This window comes from Phalangium opilio, unplaced genomic scaffold, assembly GCF_054372755.1.
Source record: "Phalangium opilio isolate 3A_F unplaced genomic scaffold, DU_Popi_V2 ptg000082l_1, whole genome shotgun sequence".
NCBI lineage: Eukaryota > Metazoa > Arthropoda > Arachnida > Opiliones > Phalangiidae > Phalangium > Phalangium opilio.
The window spans coordinates 6,859,075-6,885,509 of record NW_028324189.1 but is presented as its reverse complement, the minus strand read 5'-3'; the positions used below and the strand labels follow the sequence as shown (position 1 = coordinate 6,885,509).

At 37.9% G+C, this 26,435-nt stretch overlaps 1 protein-coding gene across 3 annotated transcripts in view; it reads right to left on the bottom strand.

Moving 5' to 3' along the window:
* Nucleotides 1-565: 565 nt before the first annotated feature.
* LOC149651254 (uncharacterized) overlaps nt 566-26,435 on the bottom strand; it is a 56,316-nt gene continuing 30,446 nt past the window's right edge. For 2 of the 3 annotated variants that reach the window (XM_089848078.1, XM_089848080.1), the window contains 8 exons: nt 24,553-24,699; nt 8,343-8,507; nt 7,941-8,264; nt 4,179-4,646; nt 2,337-2,644; nt 2,152-2,256; nt 1,903-2,074; nt 566-1,390 (listed from right to left, as the gene is read on the bottom strand). In XM_089848078.1, the coding sequence (XP_089704204.1) occupies nt 1,181-1,390; nt 1,903-2,074; nt 2,152-2,256; nt 2,337-2,644; nt 4,179-4,646; nt 7,941-8,264; nt 8,343-8,507; nt 24,553-24,699 (1,899 nt within the window). In that variant the 3' untranslated portion in view covers nt 566-1,180. The remainder of the gene's footprint in view (nt 1,391-1,902; nt 2,075-2,151; nt 2,257-2,336; nt 2,645-4,178; nt 4,647-7,940; nt 8,265-8,342; nt 8,508-24,552; nt 24,700-26,435) is intronic. The other variant, XM_089848079.1, reaches the window with a different exon arrangement.

Below are 26,435 nucleotides of genomic sequence, written 5' to 3'. Positions count from 1 at the left end.
AACCAGTTGCTATGGTAACCCCGTCCATATACGAAAGCGTTTACTGGCATCTATTTCTTAATTATATTATATTAAAATAGTAATTGTACTTACTTTAATTAAATTGTAATCTTCAACTCTGAAATAAATTAAGTAGATTCAGGGATAGATTTAATTTTAGAAGCAGGAATGGAGAACTGTTAGCATTTACTTCAGTCCGACTCATAGGTAGCCCAGTATAGAACCCCTCCCTCCAACACGTAACGAAAATTTTAAATTATCTTATTGGCTCCCTTAAACTACGTCTTGATGACGTTGCTGACGGGGACGGCGAAAAATACGTAATTCCTTTTTACCTCTGTCGCTATGACCCCGCCTCTTCTTTCATACCCCCGTCCCCCCGTCCCGTGGAAGGGAGTCCGGGACTATGACACGCGCCCAGCTTACTCTGTTCTCCATTCCTACTAATAAAATTAAATCTATCCCTGGTAAATTATTATGACGGGTAATTTAGATTAAAAATACAAGACACGTTCCAGATGTTAAAGGTCAAATTAGGAATAGAAATTATTGACTTTAAAAGAAGTAAGATAAATTTGAGTTTAATGTTGTACAACAACACCGCGTTATACATCTTATAAAGGTCATATAGGGTCAGATTTATGACGTATACAAAAGACGCTGGAAGCTATCGATTAAGTCAAAGATAGATGAAGGAATAGTTAGCAATTAGGAATAAAACAATAAAACTTAAGCCTAATTAGGATAATTAATTAATTAATCTAATATATCTTTGATTTTAATATAATTATTTGTTTTTTTTTATAATAGTTCCTATTTGGGGACCTCTTGTTTATTATTTATGTTTTAAATTGTTTTGTTTTAAAACTTTGAAACGTATATTTATATCACAAATTTGTAGTTTTGATTTCTTACGAAAATATTCATGAAAATTCATCATGAATATTCATTAGCGAAATTCTTCACGCACCTTTTTTTTTTTTTAAAAAAAGAAACAACACAATTTTTCAAAAACACATTTCTTGTTTTCAATCCAGGAACACTTAAACCGTTCATTGAATTCATCGAAGCACCATTTATTTTTATTTTTTAAAGGGTGTTTGCTTAGAATTGTAGCCTACAATACGTCCACCAGCACACACATAGATTACCTGATGATTTCATTTTGGTAATTGTCATTTCAAACCTTGAGATCAGCCGACATGACTTTACGGAAATCAGCCAGCAAGTTATAATCGGGATCTTCAATGTCCACCAAGTCTTCGGAAGTATCTTGCTTACGGAAGACTGGATTATATCGCGAAAGGGAAAGAGGACAAGGCAATAGTTCCGGCATCACAGAATGGTGAGTAATTAAGGCTGTTAACGTTGAGAATTCTTTCATGAAACCCTGAAATTAAGCGGCTGACTGTTATGGTAATTTAAAGTTACGTTTGTAACTCGGCGCGATCTACAACATGAGTTAAACTAGATTAAAGTCGGTCCATTTTTAACGGAGTTACAAGCATTTTTGTTTAGGGTTAGCGGGCGACGATTGGAAGTTTAATTTGGGCAAAAATAGATTGTTACGGTAATTGTGATTTAAATTTACGTATGCAGTTACATAGAGTTCGACGCGATCTACAAAATGAGGCAAAATAGATCAAAATCGGTTCATTTAGATCAAAGTTAGGAGGATTTTTGTTTAGGGTTAGCGGACGACGATTTAAAGTTTAATTTTGGCAAAAAATCGGTTGTTGCGGTAATGGTAATTTAAATTTAAGTATGTAGTTAGATAGAGTTCGACGCGATCTACAAAATGAGCCTAACTAGATCAAAATCGGTTAATTTTGACCAAAGTTACGAGGAATTTTATTGAAACTAAGCGAAACTTAGGTATGCCTTTAAAATGAACAAGCTTACCTTGATCTTGAAGCCTTTATGAGTCCTCATTATTAGATAATGGGCGATTCCAGTTGGTTGAAAGTCACGTGGTACTCTCAAGGACAAGGCGAAACAACCGGGCTTACTAGTACTCTCCCTTACCATAAAAGATCCAACTGGTTCTTGGGCTAAGATCTCCAAAGCGATTTCCCTGTTTAAAACAAAAATAATACTTCATAAATGGTTCTTCACTTACTTGAAGAGTTACGCCTCGGACTAGATGCTTACCTTGGTATCCCAGCTTGAAACCACGGTGCGCCTCTCAATTCCCTTTCCTCAGCTTCCTCCTGGCACGTCAAAGAGTCGTGTCTGTCGTAATGATCAAAATTAGGCCTAATATAAGTGATTAACCAAGTACTTAAAACATCCCAAAGAAAAATAGGCCAAACAACATATAATTATCAAATACTGACCTTTCGGGAATGGGAGGTGGTGAAGTGGCACCCGCCACGCTACTAGCGCCCGAACTACTTCCGGTTGCGTTGGAACGACGTTTCGTACTTCCGGCCGAGCATTCTGACTGAGAATCTTCGCTACTTGGTTGGTTGTTTTCACTGTTGGAAGTTCGAGAAGCCGTCCTATTGGCTAATCCCGTACTAATCTCCGAGGAAGCTGATGACGTAACTGACCTACTATCGTCCGAATGACTTTGAAAGGACGATTTTGACGTCATAGTCGGTGTCGGGGGAAGAGCGACCGTCACCGGCTCACTTTGAACAACCTATTTGAATTTAATAAACGCTATATAGAATGATCGACTCGAAATTGATGATTTCCCATAGAACCATCCCACTGTACTTCGGTCCCATAATTAATACCCTTTTTCGAACACCCTGATCTAACCATGTTGCTTACGAACCCTGTAAGGCTGTACCCAAGGAATCCCTTGCAGAGAAAAGAAAGAGACACTACCATTGGGATATGAAATGATCCCCCAACTTAGGAACTATATAGGAACTCACTACCGCCAAAAGAATTCAAGATATTGCGGTTTTTTTTTGGTTAGGTCAGGATATCTTAGGCGTAACTCTTAAGATCTAGAAGGGATTACCAAGTGGGGTAAGAAAAGGAACGGCGCGACGGGGGGGGGAGGGTGAACGGGGTTGCAACCCCAGGGTGTTTAATTATGGAAAGAGGATCAAGCCCCACCACCGGCGCAAAGAAGAAGAAAAAAGGAAAAAACATTCGAAATAAAAGAGAAGCAAACTGACGGACGCTAAAATCCTACGGGAGATAATTCCAACTATACCTATCTTTATGATTAAACATTGAAATAGAATTCAAGCTAAAAAAAATATGCAATTCCCCCCTCAAGGGATTTTACACCTTCTAAGCTAACTGCAATTTCAGTTTAAGCTTGGAGGAGACAGGTGAAATGGAGTAGAAGGCACGGGTGTGGGCATCATCGATATTTGAGTACCAGTACCATTCTATCAAAACGATACGATACTGAGGATTCTGGGAGGACTTCATTACTTTTGTGTAGATGGGTAAAGTACAGAGGCTTCGTTATAGCAAGTAGTGATATTTAGTTTATTAGGGATAAGGTATAAATTCGCCACATTTCCAGCTTTATCTCCAGTCCAAACGTAGGTCCTCTGAATTACAACCAGCAACTAATTGGTTCTTGAAAACGCACGTCAGCGCGACGCGAATGACGAAAATTACCACGTATTTTCCGACTGAGGAGAGGCGAAATAGTCCGGCCTCCTTTTACGTCCCCTCTTGTATTTTGAAAGGGGGACTGGAACTATGGCGCGCGAATACTTATACCTTCTCCCTTTTAAACTAGATATCACTTCTTGGTTATAGGGAAGGAGATTTTGACTCCAGCTTGACTACCTCCTCCAAGGTTTAAGAAACGCAAAAATTCTTGGTGTACTTTAGGAGCTGTACATTAATTTTCTGTTTCTCCCCCCCCCCCCAAACCCCAAAAATGGGTTTCTTTCTTTCAAAACTTTAGCGTTTTTTCTTTTTCTTTACACAAATAACGAAAGTACTGAAATTGCGAAAGCGTTTAGGTTTAATTGAAAACGTTTTGTGGGAGTTTTTTTAAACAAGGTAGGTACTTCAACGCCCTTCAAAACTCGGGGGATAAAATAGAATGGTGTGTTGCATGAGCACCTTGTTGTTGAAAAGGGTTCTGAAAAGCATCTCGCGTTTTAACTCAATTTCCGGTGGTTTATGACGTAGCAACGGACCGTTAACCAATCATAGACAAAGTGTACAATTCGCTGATCGTACTCGAGACATACCTTTGAATTAAGATGACTTCTATGACGCGTTAAACCATTATCAACTTCCGGCGTAGTTTCTTGGTCTAAATCCGTACTGTCCTCCGTTCTCCGTTCTATCGTTGTCCAAGACGTTTCCAAGGTTTTAACCAAAGGTGGTTTGTCCCTGAACTGACTACAGGAATTAAACTCGGTTGGCGAGGTCAACATCAGACCCGTGTTGTCCTCGCAACTACTGGCGCTGCTAGGTGACCACAATTCGGCACTGATCGAATAAGCGCCGACATCAGCTCCTCTGGAAGTCGATGGCGAGGAATTCGTAGAACTAGTAGGGAAAGACGTAGGGGGTGGATGACGTCTAGGGGTCAAAGGTGAACCGCGGTGGTAGTGGTGTTGATTGGAAGACTGTACTTGTAAACCGGCCACGGCTGATGCCCCGCGTTCCGCTAACGGGTCATGGTGTTTCGCGTTACCAACAACGGTTTTAGCCTGCAAAGATACAAAGACCAATTGATCACTGAATCGAACGGAATACTACATGTTTTTTAGTATCTGCATAAGTTTATAAGTGATATGTTCCATAAGTATGACACTTCCTATACTTCGAAATGATAGAGACTTAATGAGATCTAGTTCGAGAACGACAAGCGAGAGTTGAAGACCTACACTCGGTGGTTAATTTTGCAGGACTTCATCTAATCCTATTTAGTCTGAATTCTGAAGCCTTTGACAGCAGCGCCTCACCAGGAGCCGATTTACCTCGAATCTATGACCTACGTCAATCACTTCATGACAAGCTCCAGTTTGTAACCAGTGACAAACTTATGGAAGGAACATATCTTATGAACTTATGGTATCGGTTGTAGATAGCGCGGTTGAGTTGCACAAGTCACAATTGACTGGCAACACTTCTCAGTATACTATAAGATCATATCTTAAAAGATGCCTTTAGACCCTTCTTTTAGCGAGGGACTAACGAGATTTCTCAAAGAAAAAGAGGTTTTCGTTCCTCGAGGTGGGCTTTTACTAACAACACTATATGTTAGGATCGCGCTTCTCGCTAAGACATTTCAGTTTTTATGGATTTTTTTCCACCCCTGTCCCTAGCTCCCTTTTTTGAAGTTTTATTTCAGAACAAAATGGAACCTTTTATCTCGCTAGTGTCGCCCAAAAACTCTCTCAAATTCTTTTTCAAAGAATCTATTAAGAAGGTATATCATTTTCCGATTCCCTAAAGTACCACCAGCACTTTTCTATACTTTCAATTTTTGTACCTAAGAAATCCACCGTCCAATGTCTTTTAAGAAAACTATGATACATTATTACTAAAGTTAGGAATACATACAGCTAATTGGAATCATTGTGTACCCCATATCTCCATCATGTAAATTTCTACGCCTCATAGTTCTGACGTCTTTCAAACTGCGAATTCATTGGATGATAGCAACGCGAGTTCTTAGGCGTAGCGAGAAAGATTATTCGCGAGGTAAAATGGCACGTACACAATGATTCCAATTAGCTGTATATATTCCTGCTACAGCGCAATATCAATCAGCTTTCCTGAACTGTTTTTAGCCTCATGAGATTTAACATTACGTATAAATTCGCAACTTGAAAGAAATCATACCGCGATATCCCCTCACGTACCATGTCATAAAAATTAACAATTTAAAAACACGAATGCGCAGGCTTTCGCAGGGAATCATGGGTATTGACATATTAAGTCTAAATAAACGGTACACATGATGCATTTCGGTTTGGCACGACTATATATGTTAGCAAGAAGCGATATCTAGTTTACTAGGGAGAAGGTCAAGATGCCTTAGTATTCGCGCGCCTTAGTCCAAGTCCCCCTTTCAAAATACAAGGGGAGACGTAAAAGGAGGCCGGGCTATTTTGCTGCCTCTCCTCAGTCGGAAAATACGTAATTTTCGTCATTCGCGTCGCGCTGACGTGTGTTTTCAAGAACCAATGGTGTTGTAATTTAGAGGCGGGCATTTACTATGGACCTACGTTTGGACTGGAGATAAAGCTAGAAATGTGGCGAATTTATACTTCTCAGTTGTAAACTAGATATCGCTTCTTGATGATACGAACAGTAACTTTTTCACCCAAACTTACTTGAATACCAATTCAAAAATTAATTTCGCGGACTCAAAAACGACATTACATTTCCTAAAAAGTTTGAAGTCGAAATGACAACCTCGTTTGTATAATGATGGAATTTAATGATTAAATAAAATAAATAATTTATTCATATTTCCTTCTCAAAACCAAGAAAATGGGGGGGGGGGGGTAAGTGAAAAATCAAGGGGTACCCGTTACCCCCTTAAACGCAGCGGGAGTTAACCTAAATAAAATCTCTTTGATGATTCGTTAGATAAATTTATTTTGGTCTATTTTTAGCAAACACCTAGTAAAATCCTGGGTGTTCCACTTAGAGCAGAGGTGGGCTATGCCTCAAATCTCCTAGTACAGAAGGGGTTACGCTCGACTGCAGCTCAGAGGTCTTAGTGTTTATGAGCATAATTTAAGAAAATGGTTTTTCTCAGAGACCTTAAAACGTCAGATTTTTGGACCCCTAAATCTTTTGCCCCCGCGGTTCTTACTGGGTTTCATACGTTCTCTCTTCCTCCTTTAAAGTCGTATTTATTCCAGATCTTAAATAAGTCTTTCCTCAAGTACTTTTAACTCTTTCTCTCACGTCCGCCTTAGAGCTACTTAGGTAAGCCCCGGTCTTAGAAACTCGCAAAATATTCAACTATTTCAAGTACCCAACCAAGTCTTAGCGGGCGATTTTTCTTTTTCTTCTGAATTTATTTCGAACTCGCTTCAAAGAGTAAGAGAATTTTTTTTTTGATATAAAAGGAATAAATAAAAGATATTTTCGAAATAAGGAATACTGATATGGCAGATGGGTATGTTTTTATATTGGGGTTTATAAAGGGTAAGGCGTAGAAAGTGCCATTTCTTGAAAATATTAATTCAAAGATAGGTTAATTTGAACTTTGCGATGAATTAGATTAAAAAGGGATGGAAATTTGATAAGAAATTTCTGTCACCTAGGGTCCTAGGTGATAACGAATTCAGATTTAAGACGGGGTACACAAATTCCTAAGGTATGACCTTAAAAAACCAACTTGTGTTAGGGGGCGTCCCTTAAAGGGAGGGTGAAGTAGAAAATCAAGTGATTCTTTTTATCGATTCTTCTAATTCTAAGACAAGTTTGCATAGTGAAACATTCAGGAAATACAAGCTCCGAATGATTTTAAAATTGAAATTAGGGTTCCGATTTTAGGGATAATTTTAAATAAGGACGTCCGACCAATCACGTAACGCCCTGCCTTTTTATTAACTAAATTCTCGTGGCAAGTTCCGTGTCGAATGAAATTTATCACGAGATTTGATAAAATTCGCGCGCGACTTGAAAATAGTGGAGTGAGACATTGAGCGTGCCACGAGAATTTTGTTAACAGGAAGGTAGGGAGTTACGCGATTGGTCAGAGGGGCTTATTTAAAATTATCCTTAAAATTTGAACCTAATTTGAATTTTAAAATAATTCGGAAGTATTTCCTGAATGTTTCACTATGCAGAATGGTCTTATAATATGTAGACGAATCGATAAAAAAAAATCACTTGATTTTCCACTTCACCCTCCCTTTAAGGGCGAAATTTGATAGAAGTACAGAACATTTCCGACTCAAAATTGATCATTTCCCATTGAAACATCCCACTCTTTTTCCTAATATCTTGTACAATGAACTTAATATAAACTGACTTACCCATATTCTTTCGGAGGAAGTTCCATGGAAGGTTGAAGACGTTGTTGAACTTTGACCCGTTTGTGTCGTAGATCTCTGGGCGGCGGCGGTTATATCATTGGCGTTCATTTCTTGAGATTGCTTAGCAGCGCGTCTAGGTGAGGAGGAAGACGCTTGCTCTTTGCACCGAACAGGAACCGGTGAAGAGGCACCGGTGCAAACCGGCGAGGATCGTTTGGAACGGTGTAAACCGGATGGTCCGGGTGAATCGGGACAATTTACGAAACTAGAGCACGAATTGGAACTGATACCGGGATGAGCGTGGTTGCCATTAACACTGACATTCTGTTAATAATTATCAGGTAATTAAGTTGACAAGTATAGACTTGGGGATGCGTGCTGCGCCAGTAGGTAGCTACTTACGTCTAATCTATTGCTCTGAATTTCACATAAGAGATCTAGGAAAGCGGCGGAAGTGGCGATGGGCGATGGCGCCGTGGCGGTACTGGTACTTGGCCCGCGCTGTTGTAACTGTTGAGCAAAAGCCATTCGGAAACTGTCTCCAATAAGTCGACTCAATTCCTCAGCCTGAAATACAATTTTAATATTTACCATCTAGTTAATTTTCGTTACAATAGACTTCCTGTCATATAATATCAAGAACGAATTCAGGATACGTTCTTGATAATATATAGATTAAATAACAATAATAATAATAATAATAAAATGTAAACAATACGGATCATTAATAATAGTCTTAAAACAAGTCCATTTTATAGAAGAAAACCTCGTTATCCGTATGTGAAATTGTACCCATTCTCAGCTTGAATACTAATATATCCGAAATAGCAGTCTTAAAACGTATGCCAATTTAATCGAGGAATAACTTTATATCTAGGCAAAACTACACCCATACTCAGTTTGAACACCAATATAGCTTGCGTTAGCTATTTATAATGGTAACACATTCATCCGCGCATAGATACTCTCTAACAATAGGTTAGAAATATAATAAAAAATACAATAAAGGAAAACTGGGAAACTTCCTTGTATCTTATATTTCAATGTGAATTACTAAGCTGGTTGCGTGCGTGTGGTCAGATGCAGCATTCCTTATACTACAGAGAGTTCCTAAAAAAAGGAGGGAGGGTAGAAATGAAATACACAAACAACTGGCAAGAAGCGATATCTAGTTTACTAGGAAGAAGGTATAAATTCGCCCCACATTTCTAGCTTTATCTCCAGTCCAAACGTAGTCTTTCCGGAGTTAATCCCCGCCTCTAAATTACAACCAGCATCTCATTGGTTCTTGAAAACTCACGTGCAGCGCGACGCGAATGACGAAAATTACCACGTATTTTCCGACTGAGGAGAGGCAGCGAAATAGCCCGGCCTCCTTTTACGTCCCCCTTTTATTTTGGAAGGGGGACTGGGACTATGGCGCGCCAATACTTAGGCATCTTATCCTTTCTCCCTAGTAAACTAGATATCGCTTCTTGCAAATGGCCTATAATTCTGATTCTGGCATTTTATTTAGCATTTGAATGAAAAGCGCCAGTTCACGGAAGCGTGCAAGCTTTTCTTCCGCTCTGTTCAACAAGTGAATAAAGCTTCACTATACTTTCAACCCTCGTGTCCTTCCCATTTTCATACACTTTCTCCCCAGTACCTCTAAAATAAATTCTGTTTCAAACATAACGTAAGCAATCGCTCAAAAACACGCGCCGTGTCTTTTCTTTCGTTTGATTTCTCATACATTACATTTTTTTAAAATAAAACTAGGGACAGATTTAATTTTAGAAGCAGGAATGGAGAACGGTTAGTATTTACTTCAGTCCGACTCATAGACCACCCATTATAGAGCCCCTTCCTCCAACGGAAAGTTTAAATTATCTTATTGGCTCACTTAAACTACGTTTAACGTTTTGGTGACGTTGCTGACGGGGACGGCGAAAAATACGTAATTCCTTTTTACCTCTGTCGCTATGACCCGCCTCTTCTTTCATACCCCTGCCGTCCCGGGGAAGGGGTCCGGGACCTTGTCGCGCACTCACATTACTCTGTTCTCCATTCCTACTTATAAAATTAAATCTATCCCTGATAAAACTAAATAAAATAAGGTTACGTATCATAATTTACCAATCGTGAAAGAAAATCCGTAATACAGGGTGTTCCAAGAATGGAGGGAAATTATAGGACCTTAATACAGTGGGATGGTTCAGTCGGAAATGTTCTATACTTCCAATAATTACCCCGTTTTGAAACACACTGTATAAACCTTTATAGATTTGACCCAAGCACGCGGTTTTAGAGATCTTAAAGCCCACTGTGACGCAATGATAATCGTGACATGATCATCGTGCTTGGGTATAAAGTCATTTTAAAAGGAATATAGCGTATCCAGGATCTTTCATCCCACATAATACCAGACTTAAGGCGCGCGAAAAAGGACGGACGGCTGTATTATAAATGCTCACGTTTTATTTCAGACTTAAGGCCCCTTCAGACTATAGACTAAAATCTACGTTCACATCGGTTAAGTCGCTTTCCTGGCTTAGTTAGACACGTGTCAACGACTATACGTAAAAGATTCTTTGCCGGTTTAGTTTGAGAATTGTTCAAATTCGTCGCGGGCTGTAGTGTCGAGATGGCACCACCTCCTTTGCGCCTTCTCATTAGCCATAGCTCACTCGATCATGTACAAATCAGCTACGCCTTAGCAGACGACATACGAAAAGTTTTAGGATTACTGGCTCTGTGTTTTGTCATTTTGAATTCGTCTATTTTAGTACTTCAAAAGTCTGGACTCAAAAAATCACTAAATATACGCAACTCGTCTAAAGTCGTCTGCTCTGGAGTCTAAACGGGAAATGAACGTATATAGACGCGACCGACAGGAACCTAAGAATTTAACTCTAGTCTGAATGGGCATTAAGAAGACATAAATACAAACCCGAAAAAAGATTAAACTTAAGAAATATTTTCATTCGTGAGAATTTTATTATAAAAAAATCTCTAATAAAAGTTTCCTCCCAATAAATCCCCGATGGAATTTGGCACAAGGTCAAGAAGTTCCGTGACACGCTCGCTCATAAGGCGATGACGTCATTATCATCATCATGGGATTAAAGTTTTTTTATTATGAACTCGAGTAACTTATTAAGTCAGGCGTTAAATTTTCGCGGTGCTCATTAACAGACAGCGAGAGAGAACAAATATTAAATTTTAACAGGGGTATTTACCCCTGATTTTAACTAAAGTTGAAGGATCTTTTTAAAGCTGTTTATTGTAAGAAAGGTTTAGGGGGTTATTTAGATTATTAAGTGTCAAAAACGTGACGGTTTTGGGAAGGGTACTCCTTGAATCACTTTCACAATTTTTAAAAACACGCTAATCTTTATTTTTCCTATTTTTAATTACTTTATTAAACTTTACTTTTAAATAGATGCAAAAAATATTAACATTAGTCCCAAGGCTTAGCGAAATGAGACCAAGCGGTCATACTCATTTTAATTGTTTACATTGTACCGTCCTTCTCCAAGACCTTGTCGTCTGCTAGCTTTTTATCCTTTCTTTATTATTTTGGGGCACTTTATAAAGCAAGAAACCTTTAATATAGGATCGCCATTAAGATTCTGGTCTATGATGGCGCCTGCGCCCTAGGCGTTTTGGACCCTGAGAGTGCGCAGAGACGGCAATGTATCAACCCCTTTGTATGTCCCGATACTGTGGGTTACCTACCCCTTTAAGAATTACTTAATTTTCCTTATCATTCTCAGGTCCCGAATTATTTCTAATTTAGTCTTGACAATCTTGTTACCTCTGTAATTACTGCCCCTCAAGGTAAAGGTAGGGGGAGCAGTGAAGGGGGAGGGGAAGCTTAAAAAACCGCAAAACATTAAGAAAAGACGTGAAGTTACAAAAAGATTTGAGAGGCACCTCGTCCTTTTACAGTCTACACAAAATTCGTCAAGTCGAACTATTTCAATTAGTAAAACCGAAAAAAAATGACTTGATCGCCGCGTCCGCCTCGAAACTTTCGACAAGTTCCCTTTACCTTTTTTAAACTGGTTTTACGGATTTCTCGATAGCATGACTAATACAAGGTACGAGTTATTAACAAGAAATTAACATAGAAATCGAGAAATTATTCGGGCAAAAGATCAATAAATTTTAACACTATATATCTTAGCATTTTATAAAAATCACTAAGGAAATATTATATCCTAGTGATATTTTTTTTATTTAGTGTTAATTTATCAGGGGGACCACCCAAGATATGATGAAACTAAAACACATCAACTTAATTTAATTTTGCTCTAAAATATACTAAAGTGTTGCCAGTCATTTGTGACATGTGCGATCAACACAACAGATACTAACAAGTTGGGAAACCAAAATAAACCTCTCCGAGAACATAGAGACGCAATTAAGAGGTTTTTCTTAAATAATTAATTAAATAAATTTAATTGATATTAATTATTTTAATCGTCATTAATTCAGCTTAATTCTAGTTAAATCGTCTTAAGAAACTTTTCAAGATAGCTATTGTTGACGTTTGAATTCTAGCGTATGCTTCTTTAACCATTTTTGGAAATTTAGGGTATATAAGGCGATTGATTCACTATAAATGATAAGAAAAGCCGCAATTGCGTGAGCCTTTGGTGAAAGCCCTGCCATTGGGAGGCTAGACGTTGCTCGTAACCCTAGCCGATCGCCGCGTAAATCCTAACACCTAACGATGATAATGAAGTAGAAGCCAACATTGCTTTCTGCGAAAGCGTTTGCTCCGATTTTCCAACTGCGAACGCGGTGACAGACACACACAAAGAGACAGACACGTCCAGTGTAATACCTTTCCGTGACGTCTCGGAGAGTTAAAAAGCTTGTAGTATTCCGTTCAAATCAATTCCAAACCCGAAGAGATCCTAGACACACAAATTACTGGCAACCCTGAAACGGGGCAGGGGAATTTCTCTAGCCCCCCTTTAGTGCATGTGCACCATCTATAGAAAAAAATATTGGTTTTATATAAATCTAAAAGAAAAATTAAATAAGAATTCTTTCGAGTTCTTTAAAAGTTCTAACTCTTAGCGGAAAAATTCTTTTAAGTATTTTTTAAGAAATAGAAAAGCACTTGCCACTTTCGTCTAAAACTTTAAGGGATGGGGACAAGTACAATGCAATACCCGAGAAAAAAAGGATCTTAACAACATATCCTAGTACTTACTCTTTTTAAAATGCCTTATTTTTTTTTGAAAACGCGGCATGCACTTTCTCTAAGTAAGACTTGTTTTAAAGTGAGCTATCCTTCCTCTATAAGATTTATTCTCACTATGAATCTATACCAAATAGAAAGCTAACTCCCCCAACATAATTAATTAAATGGATCCTGCCTTTCTTAACATTGTATTCTCGAGATAAAATAAAATTTTGTGAAAAATAAAAATTCTTCAAAAGGCCCTTTGCTTTTTCTATTATAAAAGAAAGCTGAGAAAACTTGGGATATAATTGCGTGTGTGTCTTCGCTAATGGCTTTTTCGGACTCGAAAAGGGTTCTCTTAATTTTGGGAACACCTCCCAGTTGGCCCGGCCGGCTCTTCTATAGTTTAAGAGCTCTCTAGTGTCAAATTGTAAAATAATGTAAATATTTTCTTAGTTAGCTGAAAACAGGGAGGATGTGAAAAAAATAATTAGGCTTAAGTTTGTTTTTGAATTACAATTAGCTATGACACTTTAAAGGCAACGAAACTAAGGGAATTTTTAATTCCTGAACTTATAAATTTAAAATTTGCATCCCAAAGTATAAAGAGCAAGAACTCTTTTAAATTCTAAAATTTCTTTAGCTAAACCTTGGCATTTTTAAAACCAGAGTTAGGCTTAAGAGTTGAAACTGTTTAGCCATTAAATACTTTCGCTAAGACTAAATTTACAACATATTGCCAAGTCATTAATCCATAAGTTCATAAGATATGTTCCATGAGTTTGTCACTGGTCACAAACTGGAGCTTGTCATGAAGTGAAGTAGGTAGATTTAAGGAAAATCGATGCCCCCTGGTGACTGGGGCGCTGTCAAAGGCTTAGTAAGTTCAGACTAAATAGAAAGACGGAAGTCCTGCAAAATTAACAGAGTTCAGTCTGCAATTCTCGTTTGTCGTTCTCGCTCCCAGTAAGTCTCTAGCATTGCGAAGTATGGGTAGTGTCATACTTATGGACATATCTTATAAACTTATGTTAAGCCTAATACCTCCCAAATAAAAGAATTACTAGGTATTGTATTGTCGACGTTTCCTAAGCCTAAATGGTTACTACTACTAAAAAAAACTGGTATGATGATGACGTAATGACTGTCATTAAATGGGTGACGTTTAACTAAGGATGACGTGCCAAAAACCATATATACGACTCTGTCCATTTAATACCACCAAAAAATGACCTTAGTGTCAGATGAAAAACAGGCAAGGTATAGCTAACCCTAACCCATTAGTTACTATAAAGATTTCTTTTTTTCAAGAGGAGGACGGAAGGCATTCAGTATCTAATCCTTTCTAGCAATCTCAGAGTTCTTCCAACTTTTGTTAGCGCGACTCGAACTTCTTCTTTCGATTGGTACTTTGATCTGATAAAAAACATACAAGGAGCCCAATTTCTTTCTAAAGGTTTTCTATTCGAAATCCCAATGACAACTTGTAGCGGGGGGCGAACCCCTCCGATTGTTAGGGCTAGGTATAACTATACCCTTATTCCGAAGGGTGGAAGAAGTACAAGCGAGCTTTTTCTTTGATTCTAAAAGAAATACAGTAATTGCCTTCAAATCTCTTTTAACTTTTTTATTGGGTAGCAAAGGGATTACTCATTTTTGATTGGTTTCTTATAAAAAGGGGCTTCTTGAACTTAATTTGATCTTAAACGGGGGACAAAAAGAAAGAAAGAGATGAAGTGTAACGATGATGGAGAATTAGGTCTAAAATAGACGAGAGTTAACTCTAAATAATAGATGATGCGACTGCACTAAAGAGGGTAGAGAATTTCTCCTCCCCCGTTTCTTAACTTTGTCTAAATTCAGTTAACAGGGTTGCCAATAATTTGTGTCTCTAGCATCTCTTCGGGTAATTGTTGGAACTGAATCGAACAGAATACTACAAGCTTTTCAGTATCTGTTGTAGATAGCGCGGTTAAATTTCACACCGGAAACACTTGTCCGCACACTATAGGGAGTGGGTAAGGGTAAAGGGGTGAAAATCTCCCCTACTAAGCGTCAGACCCTCACTTAGTCAATCATGAGCCTTCCCCCTCTAGCCTTTCACTCTGTAAAGAGTCCCGCCATTTTGGTGGAAAGGGGAGGAGCCATTTTAAGCTACACCTCTATGGCAGCTCCCTATATATATTAAACGCAATCTAACCCTAATAGACCTTTAACCCTTCAACTCAAAGCTATGCCTAATTACTCCCCACAAACGTCCCCTAACTTTGACAATTCCCACACAAAATTTCATCCACGCTAAGCCTATAATCTAAATTAAAACTAACTCAAACTCAAACTCAAACCCAACTTAAATATTTACGAATAAATTCAAAACTAAACTTACTTACCCAATAAAATTAAGTTAATCCATATGTTAATTAATTAAATAATTATAATTAAGGTTGACAAGTTTTGAAAACACGCGTCAAGTTTAACACAAAATCATTACTGCGTCATAAATGTTAGAAAAACGTGACCAATGTATGTTGTTAAAAAAGTCCCGAAATTCCTGAACATTCCTGAAGACCGAAACACATTGCCTTAAATGGGACGAAACGTAAATAGATTTTTCGACACACAGAAGAAGAAGCACTAATAAGATCTAATTTTAAACACAAGGCTAGTCACTTAATATACCCCGGTTAGAATTCTAGCTATTTCAACTTGGGGGTCAAATAAGGGGTTAACCTCTTACAGCAGTTGGCCGATTTTAAACCTACGCGATTCGAGCTTAGCTTGGACGAAAGAAACTGTTTTCGCGCGAGTCCCGTCCCAATCTTGGGAAAGAATGAAGACTTTAGCTTTAGCTTAAACTGCCCTTGGTGGAACCCAGACTAGCTTTTATGGGGAGGGAGGGAAGCCAACGTACGAATATCCCAGATCTCTGTAAGATTTGAGACAAGACGTTTTTTAAGAAATAAACAAGAGGTAGCTTGAATTGGACTTAGCGTTCATTCAATGGAGGGCAATTCTCAAACTTTTTAAGCGAGTTATCGGCTCGCAAGTTATAACTATCCTCTAAAGGGTTGATGCCAGCCTCATGCCGTCTATGAGAGCGCAATACCTAAATAGGCTATAATTTACATGTGTCATCAGACCTTGAACTAAAAGTGGCGTATGTCTCGTGAATCCCCCTCGTGCTAATAAAAAACAAGGTGGTCAAGTTAAAATTTTACCGTCTTTAGTTATAAAGCAAGTGATTACTTATTGACCAGTTTAACCCTTTCGAAAAGTTATCACTCTAGTGAAAATTAAAAACGGTAAAATTTTAATTAACCCACCTTGTTTTTAATTAGCACGAGGGGGAATTCACGAAACATTCGCCGCTTTTCTTTCAAGGTTTAATGACACATATGACTAATCACATATTTAGATATTACGCTCTCATAGAACACACGAGGTTGACAACAACTCTTTAGACGACAGTTATCACTAGGGAAAACTCGCTTAAAAAGTTAGAGAAATGCCCACAGTATCAGTCAGGATTTTTACTTATATCGATATAAATCACGAGATTCATTGACCAGTGTCCATCAGACCCAATGGCAACGAAGACTATGGCCATCTTTAACATTAAGTACATTCATTGCCTGACAGACATCGCAAGCCATCTCAAAACAACCCCCCCATTTTTAAATTTAAAATTAGTTAGCCCGAGGGCAGACGGGGCGAAAATTGATACCCCTATAGACCCACACTAAAAAAAGAAGTAAAAAAGAATTACCCTAACCGGGAAAGTTAACCATCTGATAGCAATAGCAAGCAAGTATAAAAGTAACCTGCCACTAAACGCCATATCAGACAGGAATGTACGGTATTTATTCTACCCCCCCCCCCACTTCTTCTTGTTGGTTGCCCCCCCAACCGACCTCCATTTTTAATTCAAACCCCGGAGCCTGCCCCTCTTGAAATTTAAGAATGCTACTTGCGAATATACAGGGTGTTCCAAAAAAAGGGTGGGTAATTAATTATGAGTGGAATGGTTCTATGGGAAATCAAAATTTTGAGTCGAAAATGTATGTAACTTCTATGACCTATGACCAGTCGATTTTGCCCCCACAAGGAATGCACCCCCTAATATAAGTTAGGAACATTAAGGGGTTTTAGTGATGACCCCCTTAATAATTCAATTAGAAATCATTGTTTGTTGAGTTTCATACTTAAATTTAAGGGGGTCATCCAAAAAGGGGGGTATCCCTTGTGGAGGAGCAGTGTCGTAGAAATTTTAAACACCCTGTATAAAGAGATAGAGAAGGGGAACCCAAGATTTACTAAATGTTAATTATTGTTATTTGACCAAATTGAAATGTTGCTTGCAAAATTATCTTTCTTATATTTTTTATTTTTTTCTTTAAATATTTTATCAACTTGCTTATTGTGATAATGCATTTCTATTTGAAATTAAATTTATATCTATTTATATATATATAAATAACTCAAGGACAGTTTAAAAACACAGCGCTAATTACGATTGTTAAAGCGCACTTGACAATTAGGTAATTGTAGCTAAAACATCACAATACGCCGCGTAACTAATTGTAATTGAAGAATTTCTTTTCATTTTACGTAATTGTAATGGTTTTGGGACGTTGCTTGCCAGGAATGCGATGGTCTTTGGTAAAGCCCCGTTCCCCCGCCTGTCATTACTACACACCCACTAACCAACCAACCACAATAGAGTATTGGCAACACCGTATATCCTCTAATACAGTCAAAGATAGCGTCTGCCATACCTCAAATAATAAATAAATAAAAAAAAACCCTGGATTCAAAAACCAGTCTAGAACGGAAGCCAAGACCATATTTTTTTGGGCCTAAATATTTCACCTCTAAATTTGACCTTGTGGAACCAAAAGAAGATACCTTGACGGACCACCTATGTCGCTTAAATTCCAAGTAACTGCATGCTAACATACAGAGGGGTACCTAACTAATTCATTAAGTCTTAACTAACTTTAAATTATAAATAGGTACATCTTGAAAATTATAATTTTAAAGTCAATTTATGGTATCCAATACCAACTTATTTTCTTCTATATTTATCCCAAATTTAGTAATATTTTAAAGGTAAGATAAAACAATATTATTATCAGGATTTCAAAGCTAGTTTAGGAGGAACTTCACGTGTCTAACATTTTCTTTTTGACGTTGTCAACACAATTACCTTCCCATATTAAAACGACACTTTATTACTATAGCACGTTTAACAAGTTGGGAAAGCAAAATAAACCTCTCCGAGTCGAGACGCAATTAAGAGGTTTTTCTTAAATAAATAAATAAATAAATATAATTGATTGTAATTATTTTATAAGTCACTAATTTACTTTAATTCGAGTTAAATCGTTTTAAGAGACTTTATACCTAAAATAATTTTAAACATAGCTATTGTTGACGTTTGAATTCAAGCGTATGCCTCTTTAACAATTTTCGGAAATTTACGGTTTACAAGGCGATTGGTTCACAATAAACGATAATAAAACCTGCAATTGCGTGAACTTTTGGTGGAAGCCCTACCATTGGGAGGCTAGACGTTTCTCGGAACCCTAGCCGATCGTCACGAACTTCTTAATCCTAACGATGATAATGGAGTAGAAGCCAAAAGTTTCTTTCTGCGAACACGTTTGCTCCGATTTGCCAACGGTGACAGACAGACTAACACACAGATACGTCCAGTGTAATACCTCTCCGTGACGTTATCGCCACTCGGAGAGCTAAAAATATAGAGTTTAAATTTTTCCCAAAAAGATAACTAACCAAAAACTGATCAATCACTTTCAAATATTTACAAGTAACAGCAAAATAATTTTTAATCGAAACCCGAGTTTTGGAACCTCTCAGTATTAAAGGAAAAGGGGTGTTCCGTAAAGTTCGTTTTTAAAGGAAAGGTCTGACCCTTTTCGTAAGTATTTTTCAAGAGGATTCAAGTTCTAAAAGGGGCTTTCACCAATGCTGACTGAACCCGTATGGGCTAAAAGCACCCGAAATTGAAAAAGGATGTTGTCAACTCCCGATAGACTAAACTATTGGTAAATACATATAAGAGTGGGCGGGGACTTTTTTTTCGTTCCACTCTTACTCAGGTAAAGATGAGTAAGAACTATCTGGAAAGATTTGGGATGAAAAGAGGATTTCTTTTTTCTCTATCTCTCTCTCTCTCTCTCCCGACTGTCAATATTACGAAAAGCCAAGTTTGACATTCTTAGATATGTCCCCGCTTCGGCCTAAATTGAAAGCTTTCAACACTAACCTAAGCCCGTTTGACATAAACAATTCAAAATTGCTTCGGACAAAAGAGCCTGTCATCATTAAATCTAACGAGATCAGTTGTTTATATTTTGCCACCGGTTCTTAGGAAAACAAAGGAATATCTACAATTCGTATGATATATATATACACATTTTTCACGAGGTTCTCGGATACTCAGTTGCTCACGAGCTACATAATGATTGAGTACTCAAATTTTTAACGTGAATAGCATCACGAGGTTCTCAGATACTCAGTTTCTCACGAGCTTCTTAATAATTGAGTACTCAAAATTTTCACGTGAAATTTCTCGGATACTCGGTTGCTCACGAGTTCCATAATGAATGAGTACTAAATTTTTCACGTGAAAAGCATCACGAGGTTCTCGGATACTCAGTTGCTCACGAGCTTCATAATGATTGGGTACTCAAATTTTCACGTGAAAAGTCTCACGAAGTTCACGGATACTCAGTTTCTTACGAGCTCCATAATAATTGAGCACTCAAATTTTTACGTGAAATTTCTCACGAGGTTCTCGGATACTCAGCTGCTCACGAGCTTCATAATGATTGAGTACTCAATTTTTCACGTGAAATTAAAAACGACCTTGAAACATTATTTTTTTTCCAACTCTGTTTCAAACTTCATTCAAAAACGCACTCAGTTTTAAATTAGATTCGAATTTGAAAAGAGTTAGCGTTCCAATAAAAGCAATTTCTTCAAAAACTCGTTACCCTCCATTGTAATTGGTGGCGTAACCTAACCATAAACCCATTAATTATAAAAATTGTTAAATCACGACGGTAAAACCCTCTCCTCAAAAGAAAACTAAAAAAAAAAAAATAAAATAAGTAGGCGGCTTTTGATTGGCACACGCCGTAAACAACCTCGTTACATAAACCAGACTGGTTTCCAAATAAAAATTAAAGAATTCCAGACTTTTGCTTATTTGCAGGAAAAAGGGCCAACCTAAAAAAAAAAGAAAAGCCTATCACGTGATGAACCAGTTTTAAAAAATTACCAAAAAATTTAAAACAAATTAAAAAAAAAAAGAAAATATTGAAAGAGGTCGATGATATAACAATTCTGAATAAATTAAAAAAATCCTAAAAACATTTTTTTTTCAAGAGATAAAATTTCTTTTTTGAAAACATTTTGGAGCCAAACTGGCTGTGACCTTGAGATGTGTTCCGTTCTCATGGGCTTCCATTTTCATTTTAAAAAATAAATTCCCCTGGAATATTTTACGATCCAGTGATTCTCAATTAAAAATGAATATAGAGACAGAAAGCGTTTAAGTCTAAAAAAGAATGTGTGTAGATATTTTTCCTTTATATATAATAAGGTACAATGCATTAAACGTTAATTAGAAGAATAATGAAGAACCATCTGACACGAAATTTAAATTATTATTAAGGTGGAATGGCCCCCAGCGGAATTTAGACGTTTTTTTTTTTGTCTAAATATTAAGTTATGATAAGTTTTTTAACCCTAAGATTAACCGAACATAAAATTCCGAGGTTAAACGCTATATTGAAATTACTAGTTAAGTCTTATTTAAATTATACAGGGTGTAGTAAAAGATTTGGGGTGTTTATTGGAGTGAATTAAGAACATGAATGGGTTGGTTCTATATGGGAAATAAATTTCAATTTTGAGTCTAAATGTAACATCTATATTTCTATCACCACCTAAAACAAGTTACGAACATTAAAGTATTTATGGATGACCACTTAATTAAATTAGAACTGCGTCTTCAGATTCTCATTTAAATTTAAGGGGTTATCCATAAAACACTCCAACAATAGTAACTTGTAAACTATCGCTATGAAATGCCATAAAAGTATAAAACATTTCGACTCAAATTGATGATTTACGGATGGCCCCTTAATTAAATAAGAATTGTGTCATCAGTTTCTCATTTAAATTTAAGGGGTTATCCATAAAACACTCCAACGTTAGTAACTTGTAAACTATCGCAATGAAATGCCATAAAAGTATAGCACATTTTCGACTCAAAATTTATAATTTCCTAAAGAACCAAACCATCCCACTGTACTTTTTAGCCATATCGTAGTATACGATAGGCTCTTAGTTTGACCCGAGCCGTAGTAGTAATAGTAGTAGTAGTAGTAGTACTAGTAGTAGTCGTGGCCGGAGTTTTCGCTTTCGTTATCGTCAGACTTTAGCTTAAAAGGAACTTTATATTACCACAACCCACCCATGGGGTAACCGGGCTCGGTTAGAGATTTAATTTTAATTAAAATTTTTTCAGGTCAGACCCGGGAATCGAACCCGAGTCGCTGGCTTAGTAGACAAACACTCTAACCCCTAAACCATAGAGACTCGATAGAAACTCCGAGTTTTTTATCATTTATTTTTATCTCTAAAATGTCGGGGTGATGTGGGGTGGTGTACCTCTTAATCTGTGGGGTCGGATACTTTTGAATTTTTATCTGTGGGGTCGGATACTTATGAATTTGTATGTTTGGGGTTTTTATATTTATTTTCTTTTTATGTATGTGCTAATTATATAGATAACGATTTTCCCCGTTTCCTACCGCGCTCCGTTCTCGTTCGGTAGCTATCGTCATCTATGTTATGTTTGACTGGAACGTTTTGGCGGTTAATTCAAATGCTGGTTTAGATAGAGCTAACATAGTGTTAAATGAGCGTTATGCGTTTGATCATTTTAGCATTGCTAAAGGTAATTCGAGGGGATAATCACTAAAATGCGTAATCACTATAACTGAACTTTCTCTTTCAAAAGTTTCTGGGCATAAGTCCTTGTTAGAAATTTATAAGATGCGATAAGTGTGCATCGGCATAAGTCAATGATGTAAACTCATCGAGGGGATTATCACTAAAAACTATCTGTTCTTCGATTCGCCGGAATATTAGAATTACAGCATAAGTAAATTTATACGGTTATTATTTAATCACTGTTTAGAGTAGGGAATCGAGGGGCTATTAACTCTGATTTTATGCACGGTAAATCAATTAAGCATAGAAAAAGATAGCGCTATTCACTCATTAGGGTAAGGTATAGAGGGGTTATCCACTCATTAGGGTAGGGTATAGAGGGGCTATTCACTCGTGCGATATGGCTACTATTACGAGCCCTTGGGCCGTCTTGTTTTTTTTTATTATTAGGAGAGAGAAAGGCCAAGAGGGAAATATTCCGCGGGCCCGACCCCACTGTACTTACTATACAACATGCTGCTATAACAACCACCCTTTTTTGTAAAACACACTGTAGACTTATTAATTTTCAAATCACGTAGATAAATCTAATAAATATAAAAAAAAATTAAATCTTACTTTGAATCCACGTGGCGCAATATTTTTTTTTTCGTTTCGTTTATGAATTTCCTAAATAAATTTGTTTACCGATAAAATAATCCACGTTATACTAGGGAACCGGTACCATCACCATCTACTGTTTAGAGTTGGTAAAGCCATCCGTATGAACTGGTGGCGGGCCGGGGTTTGGTGCGTTTAGTTACCATGACGAAAAAGACTAAAAAGGGCTCCTTTGTTCCGAGGATCGCAGTTTCCGCATGGGGAAACCGCTCACTTACGGTCTGTAAGTGACAGTATAGGTCCAAGCTGCTTTTTCTCACGCTATATCCCAAATAAACCCCTCCCATGCATGTATGCGCCCATACCACTTTGGTGGCTGGCTGCATGGCCAGACCAGACCCCTGACGAGAAGGCAGCTGTATTTACAATAAATAAATTTAAACCTAGAAAGGAAGAGGCCACCCGAGAAAAATATCCACATAAAAATAAACCCACTGAATTAATTCAAATTGTATTTAACTTAAATAAGTTATTAATTCAGAGACAACAGTAGTGGAATAGAAGGTTCCGATGATTTCTCAACCCAATTTTCTCTGGTCTGGTGGCGGCCGGCGGGGGGGGGGAAAGGGGGGTCAGAGTAAGTGGGCGGGGCATAATTATTTTAATAACACGCAGACTGAATTATAATTGGTTGGGTTGACCCAACCGGAAGTCACAAATAAGAGGAAAAATAATTTAAATTTTGAGCCCCGAGGTAATCTTTTTTTTTCTTTTCTCTTTTCTTCAAACCTTGTTTCAAAGAAATCCCAAGGCATTTATTTATAAGCTTCTTAAGCGACTTGGAAGGCGATAAAGCCTTCCAAATAAGAACCGGTTTATCAACAATTTTTTGGGGTACTTTCTAAGCCCCTTAAAGTGTACATATTATTTCATAACTGGTTGGTTATTCTAAAACTTAATATACAGATCTGCATGGTAAAAACGCGACATCTATAGGAACGTTTTAGAAATAATTCATAAAGATAATGTTTCTTATAAGTCTTGCCGATATGAATTTCATAGGGGTCAAACTGAGTGGAAAGGTCATGAAAAAACATGATGGGGGTCTACTACAGATTTAGTTCTACTACAGATTTATTTCTACCATAAGCTCATAAGATATGTTCCGTAAGTTTATCACTGGATACTGAGAGCTTGAAATGAAGTGATTCTCGTCAAAAGACGCCTGATGAGGCGCTGTCAAAGGCTTAGTACAGACTAAAATACTAAATAGGAAGATGGAAGTCCTGCAAAATTAACCACCGAGTGTAGTCTGCAATTCTCGCTTGTCGTTCTCAAACTAGCACGACCTGTAAGTCTCTTGTATAGGAAGTGTCATACTTATTTAACATATCTTATAAACTTATGGTTCTACGGAGATACAGGCTCCCAAACATTGATTGTCCCCCAATAACAAGTAAATTGGACCCACTACAGTCCGCGCACGAACTTTAAACTAAATTTCTTTAAGTTGAAATACGAAAATTATACAAGATTCTTAGCAACAATGCCTAAATTCATTCCTTTTACCGTGAAACCTAAAAGCTAATGGCATATCGGAGGCTACTTGGTTTGCTTTAGATAAAAACGTTCTGAATATTTCAGTTACATTTCGACTCGGGGGGATGGGGGAGAAAAGGTAAAACGTAACAATAAAAGGTACATTTTTTATAAGCGATCCATCCACAACAGGACTTAAAAGCTCGCCAGCCATCCCCTAGCTCTTGGGGGGGGGGGCGAGGGGCATCAACTATAGAGTGGGGTAATACCCCGGAGGAAGTAAGGTATAAGTGGATTACTTACCTGTTGCGCAGTGTCAGTAAGAAAAGCGTGACAATACTGAAGTCTCGAGTTTCCCTTGGGTTCACGAGCCAAAAAACTGAAGTGTCTTTGAACAGGGTCACAAGTTGCCAGTGACACTCGGCGTAGCGCATGCGCCATCAAAACGCTCTGGGGGTCGAAAAATAAAGAAGAATTTTTAAAAGCACGAGTAAATAGACCACTTCGAACTAACTCTAACCAGGGATTTATTTAATTTTAGAAGTAGGAATGGAGAACAGAGTAATCTGGGCGCGCGTCAAAGTCCCGGACCCCCTTCCAAGGGACGGGGGAAGGGTTTGAAAGAAGAGGCGGGTCATAGCGACAGAGGTAAAAAGTTATAACGTATTTTTCGTCGTACCCTGGCTGCAACGTCATCAAGACGTAGTTTAAATGAGCCAATAAGATAATTTAAACTTTTCGTTACGTGTTGAAGGGAGGAGCTCTATATTGGGCTTGGGCTATGAGTCGAACTGAGGTAAATACTAACCATTCTCCATTCCTACTTCTAAAATTAAATCTATCCCTGTTCGTTCGAACAAACTCTAACCTAACTTTAATAATAACTTAATACACCATGAATATTACACGGATTGGTCATGTTGCAACCTTATCCCCAAAGGCTAAATTACCGACCAGGGTAATCGTAAATTACAATTACCTATGCAGCCAAATTACCGATTTAGAAGCTCCAAACTTGGATAGCGTGTATAGTAAATCCTTACGCTTAGATACTCGTCTAGGTTTAGCGAAAGGCATTGTGGGTAGGGTATTGTGAAGACGGACGGTTACTTATACTAGTACAGATAGAAAGAATTGTATGTACTTTATAAGAAAGTTGGGATCTGGCAAAGCGAGAGAGTTAGTTTCGGATTCGAGAAGGAACATCCTTCTTATCTCCGCTAAGCCTCGGCAGGGTTTGTTGGTTCCTTCTTGGGTAGGGCAGACGCCCCGGGGGAAATATCAAGAGAGCTATTGCCCGTAAGAACGCGTTTGGCAGCCCCAGCAACCTATGGCTATGGATCACACACTATGGCTATATAGTCATAGCTAGAGCTGTTCAGTAAATAATAACCATTCTAACTCTATAGATCTATGTAAGTTTGGCGCTAAAACTTTTTGATCTATCTATGGCTCGTGCATGGTGACTGCGGAAAGGCGCCACGTGACAACCTCAGAATAATACTTATATCCAGGAATGCATACAACTAACAGGAATCATTGTGTACTTCTCATTTTCACTCAAAGCATGTAGGCGGGCTTTGTGGGATGAGCTAGGACTAATCCAGTGGCGTGGGGGTATCCAGGGGGTACAAGGGTATATTGTACCCCCCTAAAATTTTACTAGGGCACCTAAATAGGTCAGAAAGGGCGCCAAAATGATACTGAAGTAAAAAAAGAGGTGAATAGACCATTTCGGTATTACCCGCAGCGCCGTTCCCCGTCGTAGTGGCGGAGCTAAGAGTTCGGCTTTTGGTAAGGCATAAAAAGGTAGCGGGTTCATCAGCTTATCAAAGACAGCTTCGCAAATTTGTGGCGCCACCAGCCAATAAAATCACAGTTAAATTATGAGATGCGTAACGGATAGTAAGTTCTCAAGGGCGGCCCACAACACCGGCGTAGAAATTAACACGAGGGCACAATAATTCCTCATAACTGTATGAATTCCTGTATGAAGTAATAGAAGAGAGACCACATGATCTCAAGAAAAGAACAATTTTGAATTCACTGATGTCAGCGTTTCTTAAACCAATACACAATTCAAGGAGGAAAAGGGGCAAACAATCTAGAATTGTATTCGGCTTCACTTTCAAGGCTTTCACCTGTTTTCAATTATTGAACGAACCAGCTTCTATACACTTGGTATT